Source organism: Callospermophilus lateralis, chromosome 4 (assembly GCF_048772815.1).
Source record: "Callospermophilus lateralis isolate mCalLat2 chromosome 4, mCalLat2.hap1, whole genome shotgun sequence".
Lineage (NCBI taxonomy): Eukaryota > Metazoa > Chordata > Mammalia > Rodentia > Sciuridae > Callospermophilus > Callospermophilus lateralis.
The window spans coordinates 69607733-69625040 of record NC_135308.1 but is presented as its reverse complement, the minus strand read 5'-3'; the positions used below and the strand labels follow the sequence as shown (position 1 = coordinate 69625040).

General features: G+C 41.6%; 1 protein-coding gene across 1 annotated transcript; it reads right to left on the bottom strand.

Annotated features, from left to right (window-relative positions):
- Positions 1 to 15088: 15088 nt before the first annotated feature.
- Positions 15089 to 16642, bottom strand: Kcna1 (potassium voltage-gated channel subfamily A member 1). The gene has a single exon (XM_076852564.1). The coding sequence runs from the start codon at positions 16640 to 16642 to the stop codon at positions 15155 to 15157; it is 1488 nt and encodes a 495-aa protein (XP_076708679.1). The 3' UTR covers positions 15089 to 15154.
- Positions 16643 to 17308: the final 666 nt, after the last annotated feature.

Sequence of the window (17308 nt, the reverse complement as noted above, 5' to 3'; positions counted from 1 at the left end):
TTCCATTGCTCTGCACTTTCCTATTTGTAAGATAAAGTTTATAATACGTTAATATTGTTATGGTTTGGATATGAGATGTCTACCAAAAGCTCCAGTGTTAATGCAGGAGTACTGAGAGGTGAGAAGATTGGATTGTGAGAGCCATGACCTAATCAGTCCATCCTAGCACGAATGGACTACTGGGTGGTAATTGAGATGGGGCATGACTGGAGGAGGTGGTCACCAAAGATGTGCTCTGAAGCCCAGGTGACTCAGAACCTCACATTCATACCAATTTCCAAGACCGGCTCTATGGAGTCTTAGATAGAACCAAATATTTTTATTTCCCAAATCAAATCCACCCCTACAATTCCATATGACTATTCAGTTGATTCCATAGAAATAACACCTTCCTTCAGCAAAAGCCAAGTCAGTAGTTATGATCTCATTCGTTTAGAGACTTTCTGGATTTGTGACCAGCTCTGAAGAGAACACCTCATTCCATGTGGGGAGGCTTGCTCATGTCTCTAGAAGAATCAAATGATGGTTATGATATTTCTACAGCGCTAGAAAGAAATGAACTTCCCAACTCAGTCTTTTCCAATAGGTCATTTGTCTAAAAGTCTGAATCAGAAATAAGGACATAAAAAGTTATTTTTTACTGATGGCTAGAAAAATTTTAATTTAAAAAAGTAAGAAATAATGGTCTATAAGGAAGTGAAGGTTCCCCAGAAGGACATGCATACACACACAGAAGTAAAAGAGACCTAACCTATGAGGTATTTCTTCCCTATCTTCTCTCTCCTTTTGTACAGACACCTTCAGGCTTCTGGTAATCAAATGACCCCAGTAACTCTGGCAATATCTAAATATCACTGGGTCTTTAACACCTGAAACTGTCTTGACTTAAATATGGCTAAACCAATTTTACTCATTCAATGGTTAGTTTACAAACTGCAGGAATCCATGGGCTTAGATGTTCTGTTTTACAACCTAAACCAGAAGAAGCTGGCATTTTATTATAAACTTCAAGTATTAAACTGCTAAGATTTGGAACTGAAAACACAAACTCTGGATTCCCAACACAACTGTGATTCAATACCACACAATGGCAGAAGTTTGGGGAAATCCCATTTGTTCTCTGAATAGTTTCAAATCTACTCTGGACCAGATCTGTTTCTGATGCAACAAACTGGTCTTTTTTACAAAATGCAAATTTTCTGCTAACAGTCTGGAAACCACAGAGTAATAATAATCACCATTAGTTACATGTCCTAGAAGTTTGGTTTGGTTTGGTTTTACTGGGGATTGAACCCAGAAACCCAGGGGCACTTTACCACTGAGGTACATCCCCAGCCCTTTTTAAAACTTATTTTATTTTTTAATTTTGAGACAGGATCTTGCTAAGTTACATAGGGTTTTGCTAAGTTGCTGAGGCTGGTCTCAAACTTGCAATCCTCCTGCTTCAGCCTCCTAGCCACTGGGATTTCAGGTGTGCGTCATCCTGCCTGGCATCAAGAGGTTTTTTTTTTTTTTCTTAGATGCAAGGGCAAAGCTGCCCAAACAATTAGTTTCCCTGAGGTCTGTTTTCAAGGGGAAAAAAAAAATCTAAAAAACTGTTGTTTCTGGACCAAATGTCAAGCTGATTAACAATGAAGATGCAGGTGTATGAATTCCATGCTGAGTAGTTCTAAATTGGCCACAAAACACTTAGGGGCACTGTGATAGTGCCACAAGGCCTCGGAGTTTGCTTTTAAAACCCCCTTACCACTAGCTCCTTTCCAGGCACTTCTTTATCATCCATGTGACACATTAAGAGGAAATGCTAATGTTATACAGATGCATTAAGTCACACAAGTGGTTTGGTGCATTTCTCTGGAACCTCAAAGCATTATACCACAGAGGTGTCCAGACACAGGGAGGAATAGGCCATGTCAATTCCAGCCGAACCTGTGCCCCGAACATGCATTAAGGAGGAGCACAATTACCCAGCCTTGCCATTAGGCAGCATTAGCCAGCATCACACATTGTTTCTGATTAATAATTGAACTCAATCCATACAGGAGAGCTCAGGCTAGTCTTAAGGAGGCCTTCTAGTATGCATTAGAATAGAGCATCTCCAGGGGCCTCCGAGCACTTTGTCCATTTAACAAGTCAATCTATAAACTACAGTCAACTCTGGCTTATTAGAAACTGATGATCCCTCTTCTGAATGCTCCATCTCACTGTTCCCCTGGCATCCTCGGGGTGCCTCTCCTATAGCTACATATAAGCTTATTATCTTCCACAGTCAGCACTCTGATACACAACCCTTACATCCTTTGTGACCAGAGAACTTATCACCTTATCTGTTTTCACTGGGAATTGCCTCTTTCAAAAGAGTTACTTGCTCGAGGACATGTTTCCTCCTGGGACATCTGTACCCAAAGACAGGTCAATGAGAGAATCTAGAGGCCTGGCCCCATGCTCCAATTCAGGATACATCTGAAGGCCCTTCAGCTTCAGACCTCCTTGCAAGAATGGCTGGGCCTGTTTGGACCATGTTACAGCCTAACTTCTCCTTCTGTTCTCCCCTACTTTCCTTGCTCCCCTCAGATGTCGTCCCAAGAGCACTCTCTAATAATCTTATAGTCTACCTGTGCACAATCTCCAACTCCAAGTCTGCCTCCCAGGCAATGCAATCTATACCTGGGGATGGGGGGTGGGGGTGGGGGAGTATTCCTAACCTGCCACCTAACCTGCTAGTATGAGGGTCCAATAAAATAATGTGTATGAAACTCTTTCACAATTTTTTAAAGATAGAAAAAGAACACTTATTATACTCCCCCTTTTAACTAAAATACCATTAAATTATGTGGGTGTTGTACATGGGAAACAAAAGTACCCCTTTCCTGCGGTCTGTAAACTTATGGTTTAAATAAAGCTAGAGGGTCCAAGGTTGTGGAGGTGTGAATTTAATTAAGACGAAAACTGCATGCCTTTAGAACATTGTACCACATGAATTTTCGCATGTTTATGACAAATCTTCCATTCATATAAATTGAAGGAGTGTTGCTGGGCTTAGCAAGGCTGAAGCACCTTTCTTCAGAACTTATCACCAATAGCATTAAAATTGTCTAGCATTGGAGATTCAACCAAATAGCATCACCGAAACCAATCTTTTTATTATCACCTATTTTATAAACTTAAAAAAAAAAAAAAAAAGCTTTGGAGTAAGACATGCCACTGGCCCACATACCTAAATTTCTGCAATTTCAAGGTGATTACTTAAAACTTTTGGCCCCGTGTTCCATTTAAGAATGTCATTTCCTGAGCAGGCCATAAGATAGAAAATGCCTAATTTTTGAATTTAACAAAGTAGAACAAAGTGGCTCATGCAAGAACAGAACAAAGTTCAGAGACGGCCACATGTCTGGTCCTATCAGGGTTCCACCTACAAATCGTCCAACCCAACCCAGGCCCACTGTTCATCACTGTGCACTTAAGCTGCCCAAGAAGCAGATGGAATATAAACCCGGACAGGACAGAATGAGAGCCATCCTCACTGCGTTCACTATGGTGATGACCCAGAGCCCAAAGAAGAGTAACCTGGGTTCCTCAGCTTCTGCTGGTTGGTTTCATTTTTTTTTTCTTTCCTTGAGTGGACAATTTATCTAAATTAAAAAAAAAGGAAAATGGTATCATGGTATCTTCATGAAATTTGTTCTTTGTTTAATTAAAGCAAGTGGTCATGAATATTCAGTATGAATTGAGAGTGCTGTCCTATTGGAGCAACCATGCACCTGCACAGGTTCATAGACAGGTAGATGAGTAGAGGTCACAGTATATAGACGTGTATGCATATGTGTACATGGGTGTGTTTGTATGTATACAGATATATGTGCACATACATGCATAATCTGGGGCTGGAAACAGGTATCTTCCTGGAGATAAAGGAATAAGGGCTCCAAAATTAGTGATAATTATGCATATGATAGCATAAGAAATGAAACATACCTGGAATATAATTCCAATTCTAGCAACTCATCCACCACCACTTGTTTTTTATAGCGTCCCATTTCTCTGTCTTCAAATTCAATGTCTGGTCCCATGATTCTACTTTCATGGATGTTCCAGTAAAACAGATTTTAAGACTCTCATTAAATATTAGAATACTTACAACTGCCAATCCCAACGATTATGCTCTAGCAAATCAAAACTCTGTTAGTTGACCTAAGAATATAAGAATATGAACATTAATCTTCTAGCATAATTAGATGCCAATCTTTAACCTCTGATGGAAGCAGCGATGTGTGTGAGAAATGCCCCAATCCAGTCTTCAGCAGAATGGAGAAAGAAGTATAGACTCTGGAAATGTTCCACCTCCAGGTCTTGAGAGGGAACTCTGTTATCAATGAGCTATTTCAATTAAAATGAAAGCCCCTCTCAAAGAGAACCACAATCAAGATTCTTCTTCCAAAGAGAGAACATAAGAACAACAGGATTTATTGAGAATCTTAATTACTATATTTTCTGAATTAGGGAATGGAACACAATATGATGAAGGTCATATGTCAGCCCAGCCAGAAAAGTTGGGGATGGCTGTGACTGGCTAAGGAATTCAGATTTTCATTTTCAGAGTAATTGCAAATGAACATGAATGTGAATGTGTATGTATATGAATGTTACTTGTGAGAATGGTAGAGAGTGCCCAGTTTATAAAGGAAGGGAATTAAATAAAACACCATTATTCTTACTCTAATCTTCATTACAACTCTGTACTTTAACAATCATCTTTAATTATTTTGCCTTTAGGTCAGTATGTAGATTTGGGACCTAATGAAATGATATTTCTTGCTTTTGAACACTAGGATTCTCAGGTTTCAAAAATGCTATCTTAAAATCATCTCATGTATTCCTCTCCTCTTCCTCTCTGCAAGACTATTATCTGTATGATCTGTGATTACCAAGAGTCTATCTTACTGAACTCCATCACATTCTCTGGATAATTTAGTCCACAGTCCAACAACAACGAACTCCCCCGCAATCTGGCTGACCATTCAGAACCCTAATTGACCTATGAGATGATGTACATGACTTTTCTTAAACAGCTTAATGGTCCATCATTTAACAATAAATAGCATTAACTGATGAGCCACTGTGTCGGTTGCCATAATAACTTCGGGTTGTTAATAAGTGACTTGATCTATTACTTATTGCTCAGCAGGTGAGCCAAGTCCTCCCCAAGTCAATGTCAGCCCATTTCCTAATAATCCATCTGAAACTAGAGACTTGAAAGTTTTCATGGCCACCTTTTCCACCTTAGGCAGGTAAACATTATCATTTTCTTTTTTCCATCATGTTCTTGCAGCAAACCCTAAAGAGTCATTATTGAAGTATTTCACTTTTACATGCCAGACAACCTGTTTTTGCTTTTTCCCCAAATCCAATGGGTGTTCTTAGCTGAAAACAATCTGCTCCGATGTGCCCTTGGGAGGTTTTTTGCAGTAGGCAAACACTCTTTCTTCCAACACACTAATCATTATGTAAAGGTACACTATTCTATTTAGGAATGACCAATACTGACATTAAATGATGTTTACAGGTCTCATTTTTTATCCACTGAAGGCAAGCATTATTTTTTTAAACACCAACAAATGTGATTTTCATCCTGTAGAAATTTTTAAGACAGCTATTCCATCTTTACTAGAAATGTCCTTTAGTAATAAGCTAATATCCTGCAATCTTTAAAAAACTGAAGTGGGCGTCTCATCTTTGAAGGACTGACATACGCACAACTTTCTCTAAGATAAAAAAAAAAAAAGTGTTTGGCTTGTTAATAATGAAAGGAGAACATACTGTACAGTGAATCTTGGTCTCAGAAAGGATCCCTTTGAAACTCACATAAAACAAAATTACTTCCTTTCTGAAGCAGAGAAATAATGATAATGCATGAGATGCAAAAAAAAAAACAATAAGCAGTCACCATTATAGATATTTAAAGCATCTTGAATTTCTAAACACTCTTAGCTTACGAAATGGACAAACAAGAATTTTTAATAAATGTTGGATTTGACTCTAAGCTCAAAACCTACTTATCTTAAACTTAAATCCCTATTCATTAATCATCTCTGATTTTAGTTCTGGAAAAAAAAAATCTCAACTAGAATTAGTTTTTCTGGAAATGTTCCTAGAGAGCATTGAATGCTCATAACTTGAAACAACGTTGAGAACAGGATATCTACCACAGCAAACATGGACACACCACACAAAATCTATTTTTAAAAATCACTGATAGGTGAAAGAACTCAAGGTAGCCCTTAACTGTCATTGTCTAGAAAAAAATATTTTGTGAGCCAAAGATTTTAACAGATACTCCACCTTTTAATTACAATGAAATTCCTTAAGAAAAGCAGACAAAAGGCTTATTGTTGTTTAAATTCAATTGATTTTACCAAAGGGCTCGACCACTGTAGAGATATTACAATTGATAAATTTTTATAAACATCTTTATAGTATGTGCTACTCAAGAAAAGACTATATTGACTCATAAATGCTTGGGAGAGTTAGTTGCTTTATTTTTAGCAAGGACAGTTAAGAATAGTATTTTTTTACATTTATAAAGTGTCTCTCAGACACGCATATGAAAAACCTACCCAAGCAACATCTTGCATTATTTTTCAATATTCACAGGTGGAAGGGGAAAAATAAATCAAACCAGACAATATTTTGCACATGAGGAAATGAGACAATCAGAGGGATATAAGTATTAGATACCTTCTGGTTCCTCAAGGTAGAGCATGGCAGAGTTAACCCTTGATATTTAGGTGCTGAAGATGTAAAATAGGAAGTCTGTTGAAGAGCAAAGAAGGAACAAAGATGAGAAGTGGTAGCTCAGGCCTGTGGGCTGCCAAGTGCTCTGGGGCAGGATGTAACAGTTTCCGCCTGAAAACATCTCCATCCCAAGTCCTCAAATCCCACCACAATATAGTCAGTGGATCCTTTGACTTGAGCCTCTCATCTCCCTGGCATCTTCCTTTAAAACACAGCTCCTGCTCTGAGAAGACCCAATGGCCGGCCTCCTTCTCTTGCTCTCCACTTCATCATTATAATTAATAACTTATCTATTACTATCTCAAACTTACACGACAATTTAGAATTTACACATAGATCTATATTATCTCATTAAATCCATGCAACCTTATGAGGTATTATATTTCTACTTTAGAAACAAGTAATTGAGAGCCTCAAAGAGGTTAAGTACCTATGCAAAGTCTTTTGAGCTTTCTTTAACATGTAACATTATGCTTTCCACATCCAATCAGCTCAACAGACAGAGTCCCCATCATGTATCAGGCACTAGGCCACATCCATAAAACCAGGCCTGCTCCCTTAGCCTACAAAATAAGAATACCTATAATGGGGCTGGGCATGGTAGTACAGCCTGTAACCCCAGTGACCCAGGAGGCAGGAGGATGGCAAATTCAAAGCCAGCCTCAGTAACTTAGTGAGACCCCCATCTCAAAACAAAAAATAAATAAAAATAAAAAGGACTGGAGATGTGGCACAGTGGTTAAGTGCTCCTGGGTTCAATCCCTAATACAACAAGAACAAAACAAAAAAGAAAGAAAGAAAGAATACCCATAAAGGCCCTAGGTAATTCATCAAGGAAAATAAAGAAATGTGATTAATGAGGAAGTGATATGAAAACTGCAAAGAGAACAACATGAACAGTTGCTATTAGCACCTCACCTCAATGGCGCTGAGCTTGCCAGATGGCCCTGAACTTTTTAAAAGCAAAGGGCTGTTGATGATTCTGAAGGTCAGATGATAGAGGGAGTGCTTTTAAGGGATAAGAGGGAGTAACAGAAAGACCAAACCTCATTTCAGACATTTCATACCTAAGTCTCAGGCCCTCTCTGGGAAAGGACCTTTGAAACACATCACTTTGTTGGCTAACACATCTCCAAGGCCTAAAGCAAAGCCTGAGGTAGAGTTGGGGCCAAACCAAACACTGTGGGATGAAAACACAAGTAAAAGAAGATCTCCAGGTTCTAACCAGGGGGAGGGGTGTGGCCATTGGTAGAGTACTTGCCCGGCCTGCATGAAGCCCTGGGTTCCATCCCCAGCACAGGAAGGAAGGAAGGAAGGAAGGAAGGAAGGAAGGAAGGAAGGAAGAAAGGAAGGAAGGAAGGAAGGAAGGACTATAAAGGTTCTAGCCAGGTCTAGGGTAAGGTCTGAAGAAAACTGTCAAATTTAAAAGGTTTAGAATTCACAATTACATACCATATGAGGAAACAAAGAACATCATGCATTAGAATCACTGTATTTTCATTCATTCTAAGATACACACTTTTCTATCTGTAAAAGTGGAATGAATCAATGAGATGATGGGTTATAAATGTCATTGTTATCTGTTCTTACAAATATGTCAAAGGATGTATCTTAAAATTGAAGATAGATTAAATTAATTAGATAAGATATTTTTGAATTACCTGTTTTCAGGATGGTTCAAGAGAACGCTTTCCATTCATGCCACCTGACCAAGCTGTGTCTTACCTGCACAAGACTTGCAACCAGGCTGGCCCTCCCTTCCTCCCTCCCTCCACCCTCAAGCCTGGTCCTGCAAGCCGGGTCAGTTCTGATGCCACGGACTGCAGCAGGCAGCTCCCCTACCCAGCCGCAGAGGGGCGATGATCAGACTACATTGCTGTCTGTTCACAACTCTTCTGGTTGGCTTCCCCTAAAACTGGCTTGATTTCTTTTCTAAAAGCTTCCAGTTGCAGGCTTCCCCCTGGCAGTTACCTGCTTCAAGAAGGGCTTCCTAAGGCTGAGCTTTGAGAAACACACACAGAAGAGAGTGTGTCCTGACTCGTGTGCCCAGTGCTATTGTCATGAATCTCTCTCTCACCTTCTCTGTCAGAGCTTAGTCTGTCTCGTTATCTGACCATAACCGAAAAATCACGGGGAGCCTGCCTAGCTTCATAATCTACTTTCAATAATAACTTCTGCTGCAAACCCAAGTTTTATCTCTGAACCTTGACAACTTGAACCCATCACAACATGCGACAATTCCATGATGGTGCACAGGCACATAACAGACCTGTCATAAGATGTAGTCCTGTTTGCCCTGACATAAGAGATCTGGTAGAAAATGTGATATTCACAATAAAGAAAATAGATCTAAAGCTCAGGAAACGTCAAAAGGAAATGCACTCACAAGTCATTTTTAATAAAAAACAACACTAAGAGGAAGAAAGAAATGTTAACCACACACAGAACTACGTGGAAAGGACTCCCAGGAATCACTTTGGTTTTCCAGATCCAGTCACTTCTAACACCATAGTGTAAATTTCATCTGATGCCAGGCCACAGCACTGTATCACTCACACACACACACACACACACACACACACACACACTCCTTCCTGCAGATTGTGTATGAAAAATACAATTTCAGACCAAAAGCAACTGGTTTAAGCAAACACAATCAATGATCTTCATTCAACTTTTCCTTTTCCAAGCTTGATTCCCCCACCATTTTTCATAGGCCAAATTTTATCAGCCTCTACTGGGGATCTTATCTAAGGCCAAACTGAATTTATTCTCAACATGCAAATTCAGTGTACTTCCATGAACAGCAGAAACAGCCTGTGAGCTCCAAAGGACATCAGGGTGCTTCATGATATCATTTTGATCCATTATGTTGTTTAAAGAGACCCTGCAGCAAAGAGCCCCCAGGAGACCAGTTAAGCAAGAGACAAAGAACCAGTCAAGATATTTCATGATAAGATCCTTAAAAATTATCTTTAATTAATGCCAAATATGAACAGATCGTAAAGTGACAGAAGCAAGTAAAATTGCATAGATGAAAACTATGCGCATCAATTAGGTTCTCAATTCAAACATTCAATGTCCTCTACCTGACGCGTTAAACAGTTAGGGCAAGGAAGATGCACAGTGGGTTAGACACACATCCTTAACTCAAGGGGTAAGCAATTGGCAAATTTAAGAAATAAAATAGAGTTTTTCAGCTTAAATGGTTTGTTGTCCTGATGGTGCACTTCAAATTAATAAGACTTAATTTTTAACCTCCAAAATTCTTTAATACTAGAGGTATGTCCATGAAGAGATTCCATTTAGTCTACTTACAGCAGCATAAAAGGTCCCAAAACAGTGCACTGGAGAGAAGAAAGGGGCTTCCTGAAGTTTTGGAGAGGAGACAACTTTTGACCTGGAATATTCTGCAAGGGTTTTCTTGTTTTGTTTTGTGTGTTTTGTTCCTGACACCATTTCTTCTTCTTCTCCTCTGATTGGGGTACAAAACTTTTCTAGACTCTTTGAAGTTTCACATCATAAAAGTAAACTCCTAGTTAGCTCCTAAATGAAAATCACTGTGACTAGGGTTAATCTCCTTAAAGCTAATAGTCCTGAGGTCAGCAGGGCCTCACCCTTTACATACACCCTAGACTTTCCCAGAAAGTTTGTGGTCATTTTGCCTGAGCAAAGAGACTGGCATTTGATCCCAAGGCTTCTAACCTGACATCAATACCCTGAATGAGTTTGCACAGTGACCCAAGATAATGGGACAGTTTTGGTTAACAATTCAGCCCCTGTTTGCTTCTTTACAAAGTGATAAGTAATGTACATTCTTTTAAGATTTACCTGAGTCATGCTGGACAGGTTCACATATACCCTGAAATTCCATGATATAGGTACAAGTGCTAACATAGCGAACGGCGGGCAAGAGGCCGCCTCCCAAGATAGCAATTCAGCTTGGGTTGTATCTGGACTTCAATTTTTAGTTTGTTTATTTGTCTTCTTAAAATGAACATGAACATCAAAAGATTCCACTCTGGCTTGGAAAAAGCCAGAAGATAAAGTGGCTGTTTGGCAGTTTATATTCTTTCTAGCAATTTTATGCTATGAATGGTTACCACCCACCAATTCCCACCACTCCCAGGAATAAGTCATTCCTGGAAGAAAATGGAGAACTGCTTCCTGCTGATGTTCCCTTTTCTCCTTTCTGTTCAAGCTGATCTAGCAAACAAAGAATTAAAATTTTAAAAATCTGCTTAGAAAGCATATGTTTTGAGGTCTCCTATGTTAAATGGGAGGGTTAGAAACTATTATTACTGACTCTTTAGATGTCAACAAATTGTTGAAAATTTTGTTAACTATACGCAACATGAAGAAGGCTCTTATTGGACAAAACTAAGTTTCTACTTAGAGAAATCTACTCCTCATTTACCACTTACATCTATTTTCTTTAATTCTCAAGCGAATCAAGATTGTGCTGTCCCTTGTGCTTTAGTTTCACTATAGTGGCTTTTCATTTCTGAAGATTTCATTTTTAAGAAATAACTGCCCAACAGCCACCATGAGGGAAAAAGCTTGCTGTTGGTTTGTCTGATTTTCTGGGCTAACCCACTAACACACTCCCAGTGAACTGGTTGAACTCATCATCGGAACCCGAGTCTCAACGGGGGAGGCAGGGGGGTTATGCACAGATGGGGAAGAAGGGGTAAGCAAAAAACAAAAATCTTTCCTGACTCTAATCTGCCTTCTAGAAATCTGAGGACAGAGGAAGTTAATGTCTTTGGTCTCTCTGGTTCAGATCACTTGAAGTGAGTTAACCACTTCAGAGATTCTGGGATGGCTAACAGCCCTGGTGTGACCAAACCCTTCCACTGCAACCCTATTGAACTAGGGCCCCCACGTACTGGAAGAGCTGAGCTATGGCTATCAGCATTTCAGAAGTTTCCTCTTCCTGGAGGAAACAAGTGTTCAGGGCTTGAGATACCGAAGCTCAGTCCCTAAGAAGGGGACGAAAAGGCAAGAAGTCTGATAAAGTAAATACAATAAAGAAGCCAAATGATAGTCATTCCCTGCTAGGCAGTTTTGTTAAGTGCACCTTCAGGTCTACAAAGACATTTCAGCACATTACAGTGCAAGGGAAGGAGGGGGAAGAGCTTTGTCAAATGTTGCATGCCTATGCTACACAGATAATCCCTGTACGCTGTTCTCACTGAATTCAATGCAATGAGCTAAGATGGATAAGCAGCATACATTTTTTTCCCATACCACCCCAAATTCATAACAACAGCTCATCCCTAATCCCAGGCTGTCAGGTTCACCACATGCAGCACTTTTCCCTGTAACACATGCAGAAGAATCAGCCAGTCCAAGGTATAACTATGAGAGGTATACCAAGTAGCCAGAAACAGTCTCATGAGTCTTGGTCCCTTTTTCTCATCCTTAACCCATCCATTCCATAGTACTGAGTGGATTATTGCTGTTGACAGAATGCAGCGTTCTGAGTTCGGTTGTGTCCTAGTCCTCAAAGTCAAAATAAAAATCAAAATATCCCCAGGGATTGGGGAAGCAGTTGGAATTTCTTTTTCACCAAAATTTTGCTTTTAAGCAAAGAGGAAAGAGATGGATAGCCAGGATGAGTTAAGGTTCAAATGCAGAGAATACATCACTGGGGAAGGTTTAATGCCCTGTAGTCAGAGGCTGTGTAGTTCTAGGCCCCACGTCTTCCAGGATGTGTGCTGTGTTCATCTTACAGGGAAATAAAAGTTGCACAGGGAAATCTAATATCCACATTCTTTCTTTCAATCGAGTCAGCCAGCCTGGGTGCCACTCTTGTTTCTTGTTGATTGCCTCGCTGCTAGTTTGAGGACAGGATGGGGAAAAAGGATAGAAGTCACAGGGAAGATTTCAGAAGAAGCTGGGCAGGAATGTAAGGCGGTCAGCAGCAGGCAGCCACATGCTAAGTGCAGAATGATGATTCCCCACTTTGGTGTCCTTATAAAGGCTGAGTGCCTCTCCACTGGTAGACAGCTGCCGGGCTCCAGAGGCCTATGTTACATGGCTCTCTTTCAGCTGGGCATGAGGTCCCCACTGTTCTTTTAGCTGGGTGACTGGGGCAGCAGAAGGTAGATGCTCAGCCTGTGAAGTGACTGCCGGGTGGGATGATCAAAGGAGCATCATAGGAAACATGGAAAGAGGGTGGGTCAGGAGGGAAGGCCTAGGAAAGTTCATTGTGAACCCAGTGTTCCACAGTGATGCCTGAAAAAAATCAGGCTATCAGAGATTTGCAAAGTGCTGTAGCTAACTGAGAAAGAGTAAGGAAATGTACCAGGAACACTACATTGGACCTAGGAAACTGCATGTCCGGAGAGGCCCTCCATAGGAAACAAATTTCCAAAGAGTTTATCTTGGCTTCTGGTGGAGAAGAGGGAAAAAAAGTTCACGGTTCATGTCCGGTTCAAAGATGGGTCTCAGTTCCTGTCCAGAGTCAGGCTGCCAAAGGGGCCGAGTCCAATGATGGCCAGTGAGACAGCACCCTCCTGGATCTTTCCTCTCCAGAGTTTGGGGTAGCGCGGTCTTCTCACAGTGGTGAAGTGAGAGTGAGGATGGAAAAACAAAAACAAAACAAAACAAAACAAAAAGCAAAATATCTGTGCCCCAACCCCTCCTCCCTTCTGTTACATAACTTCTCAGCTGTGTTATGGAGGCACTTCCTGCAGTTCACTGTGGGTACAGGATAAAGGCACTAAGCAACTATTAAATCAATTGGTTGAGTTTCTTCAGGGAGCCTCAAGGGGAGGGCTGAAGTCTCTGCAGACTTCAAATCATGACTGCAAAAAGAAATCAGCTCTGCTTTGGATGCATACAATAGATAAACATTATCATTTACATCCTAAGAATGCACCAAAAACATGCAATATTGCACCTTTTTTGTTTGTTTTTGTTTTGCTTGTGTTTATCTTCAGCTAGAAAGAATACTTGTTCTTAGGTATCACTATATATACCTTGATGACTTATTTTAGTTTTCCATATAGTTGCCCTTTAAAGGGATGGGCATATTGGTCCTCTCTCTGCCTACACCTACACAGAAACCTGACATTTCCCTGAGCAAAGGCAGGAAAATTGACTGAGTATCCCCCACCCCCACCCCCCATTATTTCTTTTGGGCCTTTCATCCCACAGACTTGTAATTTTTATTTTTTAAAATTTTTATTACTGAAATCATGCATTAACTAATTTAAGGTACATCTTAATCAAATAGGCCATAATGCTGAATAAGAGAACATGCTTTGAGCTCCGAAAAGTTGGTTGTTCCCATCTGACTAACATATGCACTTAAATACAGTACTTTATTTACTAATAAAATTGTTAATAAATGAAGGAGTGCACTTTTGGTGAATGCAAATGAAAAAGAATCTATTTTTAGAAGAGTCAATTTCAACATAAGCTTATTCCCTATCATCTGGGTTAACGTTCTTAGCATGCGATAATAAAATAAATGTTATCAGATTCAAACATGCTTACATTTAACTCCATTTGTGCTCTCTTGCAAAAAGGAGGCTAAAGTTTTATATCCAGTTCTGAAGGTCAGGGGTCAAGGTGCAGGACTGGTGAGAAATGACCTGTATTTGGCGCTCATCTGCACTTGAGAAAACTTAGCAGCACTGCAGATGAATCAATTAATTTAACTCAGTTATCCTTTTCTTAGAGAATAGTCTGGGTTAGAGGAAGAATGGGGCAGAGGGAAAATCCCTACCAATCAGGACCAGTATCAGATTTATAATAGGTGCTTTGTGAACCAGTCTTAAGTAGTTTTGGTTTTGTTCGCCTTGTAGTATGCAGTTCAGTCGACCAAAATAAAAACATTTGTTCTTTGCCCATGAGGCTGGTATGTCATGTTACATATAATACATCTGATGCACGGTCTTAAATGTACTGTGCAGTTTGCAAAGACTTCATATTGGAGTCCCATGCAAGTTTTAATTTTATATTTCTAAGTGATCATCTGGTTTTTAATTTTAAAAAAATTAAAGAAGCCAAAGAATTAGAAATGCTTCAGAATGGGAAAGCATATGAATCTTATTTTACCTGGACTAATTCATGGACTGCAATTTTAAAGTCAGTTTTAGAAAATATTCTTCCTTTTCCCATTTTTTAAATAAAATGAAAATAGGTTTCCCCCCTCCATGGGTCTTGAAAGCTTCAGTTCATCACGCCCAAAATCCACAATGCAACAATGCATTGACAATTAGAGCATTCAAAGACTATTCAGTAAAGTAAAAACAAAATGTGACATAGAGTCACTAGGGTTTTGTTTTGTTTCTTTAAGTCTTTTGAGTGGGGCTTTTTTTGTTGGCTGACTTTTTTTGTTTTGTTTTGTTTAAACATCTGTCAATAGCTTGCTCTTATTAACGCAGTTTTGATTAGCTGTGGTGCAATTGCCAGTTCTGATATTGGCCTGTCTATAGTGGGCTATGCTATTATTCATATCCTCTTCGATCTCCATGTACTCAGACTTGCTGATGGTGGAGGAACTGCGGCGACTGAGGTCACTGTCAGAGGCTAAGTTAGGGGAACTAACATGGAGCAACTGAGCCTGCTCTTCCCCCTCAGTTTCTCGGTGGTAGAAATAGTTGAAATTGGACACAATGACAGGTACGGGCAGGGCAATTGTCAGCACACCAGCGATGGCACACAAGGAGCCCACGATCTTGCCTCCAATTGTCACAGGGTACATGTCACCGTATCCTACAGTGGTCATGGACACCACCGCCCACCAGAAAGCATCGGGGATACTGGAGAAGTGCGACTCAGCTTCTTCCGCCTCGGCAAAGTACACTGCACTAGAAAACAATATGACCCCAATGAAGAGGAAAAAGATGAGCAGCCCTAGCTCTCTCATACTAGCTTTGAGGGTCTGGCCCAGGATTTGGAGGCCCTTAGAGTGACGGGAGAGTTTGAAGATTCTAAAAACCCTTACCAACCGGATGACCCTGAGGATGGCCAGCGAAGTGGCCTGCTCACCCTTCTGATTTCCCTCCTGCTCAGCTATCTCGGTACCTAGGGTGATGAAATAAGGGATGATGGCCACAATGTCGATGAAGTTCATGATGTTTTTAAAGAAGTCTGTCTTGCTGGGGCAGGCGAAGAAGCGCACCACCAGCTCAAAGGAGAACCAGATAATGCACAGGGTTTCCACGATGAAGAAGGGGTCTGTGAAGATGTTGGAATTGTAGGTAACTGTGGTGTTGTCGATGCGGTGGATGGTGCCCGTGAAGTCCTTTTCATCCTTCAGCTCGGGGAGAGTCTCCAGGCAAAAGATGACAATGGAGATGAGGATGACCATGACGGAGACTATAGCGATGACCCGGGCTGGCCCCGAGCTCTCAGGATACTCAAAGAGCAGCCACACCTGGCGCTGATATTCCTTCTCGGGCAGGGGGCGCTCCTCTTCCTTGATGAAGCCCTCGTCCTCTCGGAACTTCTCCATAGCCTCCTCGCCCAACTCGTAAAATTTGATCTCCTCAGAGAACATGTCCAGGGGCACGTTGACTGGCCTCCGCAGGCGGCCCCCCGACTGGTAGTAGTATAGGATGGCATCGAAGCTGGGTCGGTTGCGGTCAAAGAAGTACTCGTTTCTCAGGGGGTCGAAGTAGCGCATGCGTTTCTTAGGGTTGCCCAGCAGAGTGTTGGGAAACTGCGCCAAGGTCTTGAGCTGCGTCTCGAAGCGCAGCCCGGAGATGTTGATCACCACGCGTTCACAGCACTCGTGGTCATCGTGCTCGGCTTGCCGGGGATAGCTGCCATCCTGGGGGTGGCCCGGAGCGGCCGAAGCTTCGTCCACGTTGTCCCCCGACATCACCGTCATGGTGGAAGCCCGGCGCAGAGATGCGAGGCCAGCAGAGAGCCCGGGATGAGAAAGAGCGAGGAAAGAGGGGTGGGGGGGACCCAAGCGCCCCCCCCACCGGAGAGTGCGTCTCCCCCACGCTCAGGGGGAGGGGCTTCGAAGCAAGCAGGTCCGGAGATCCGCAACTTCACTTGCTATTACCTTCCCCTCCACCCTGCCTGTACTCAATTTGGAATCCCCCTTTCCTGCGGGCAGCTTTTTTTTTTTTTTTTTTGCAAGGGTTGGGTTTGGGGATTGTGCTCTGGTTTTGCTTGGGGTGAGCGGGGGTGGGGGGGCGGGTGATTTTAGTATTTCTTCCTGATCCAAGGTGCCTTAACGCAGTGCCGTTCTAGCAGACCGGGCCATCGCTTCGGGGGTTCGCCCTGGCCTCCCCTCCCCTCCGTGAGCCCTCCTAGGACCCGGTGCGGTGCCAGCTCAGCAGATCCCCACGCCTTCCACCCCCTCTGCTGCTCCTTGGCTCTACCCCCTCCTACCCCTCTTCGCCTGCCGCCTTCTAAGCTCCCACCAGGGCGATCGATGGACGCTGCAGAGAAATAGAAAGTGATACGGGGGTAGAAAATCAGAAGCATTCAGATGGGACGGACCTACAGACACCAAAGAGCACAGACTTCTAGCTTTTATAGAAAA

Bases quoted from the DNA above. Each gene is read 5' to 3' on its own strand.
- Kcna1 (XM_076852564.1), bottom strand. From the start codon at position 16,642: ATGACGGTGATGTCGGGGGACAACGTGGACGAAGCTTCGGCCGCTCCG.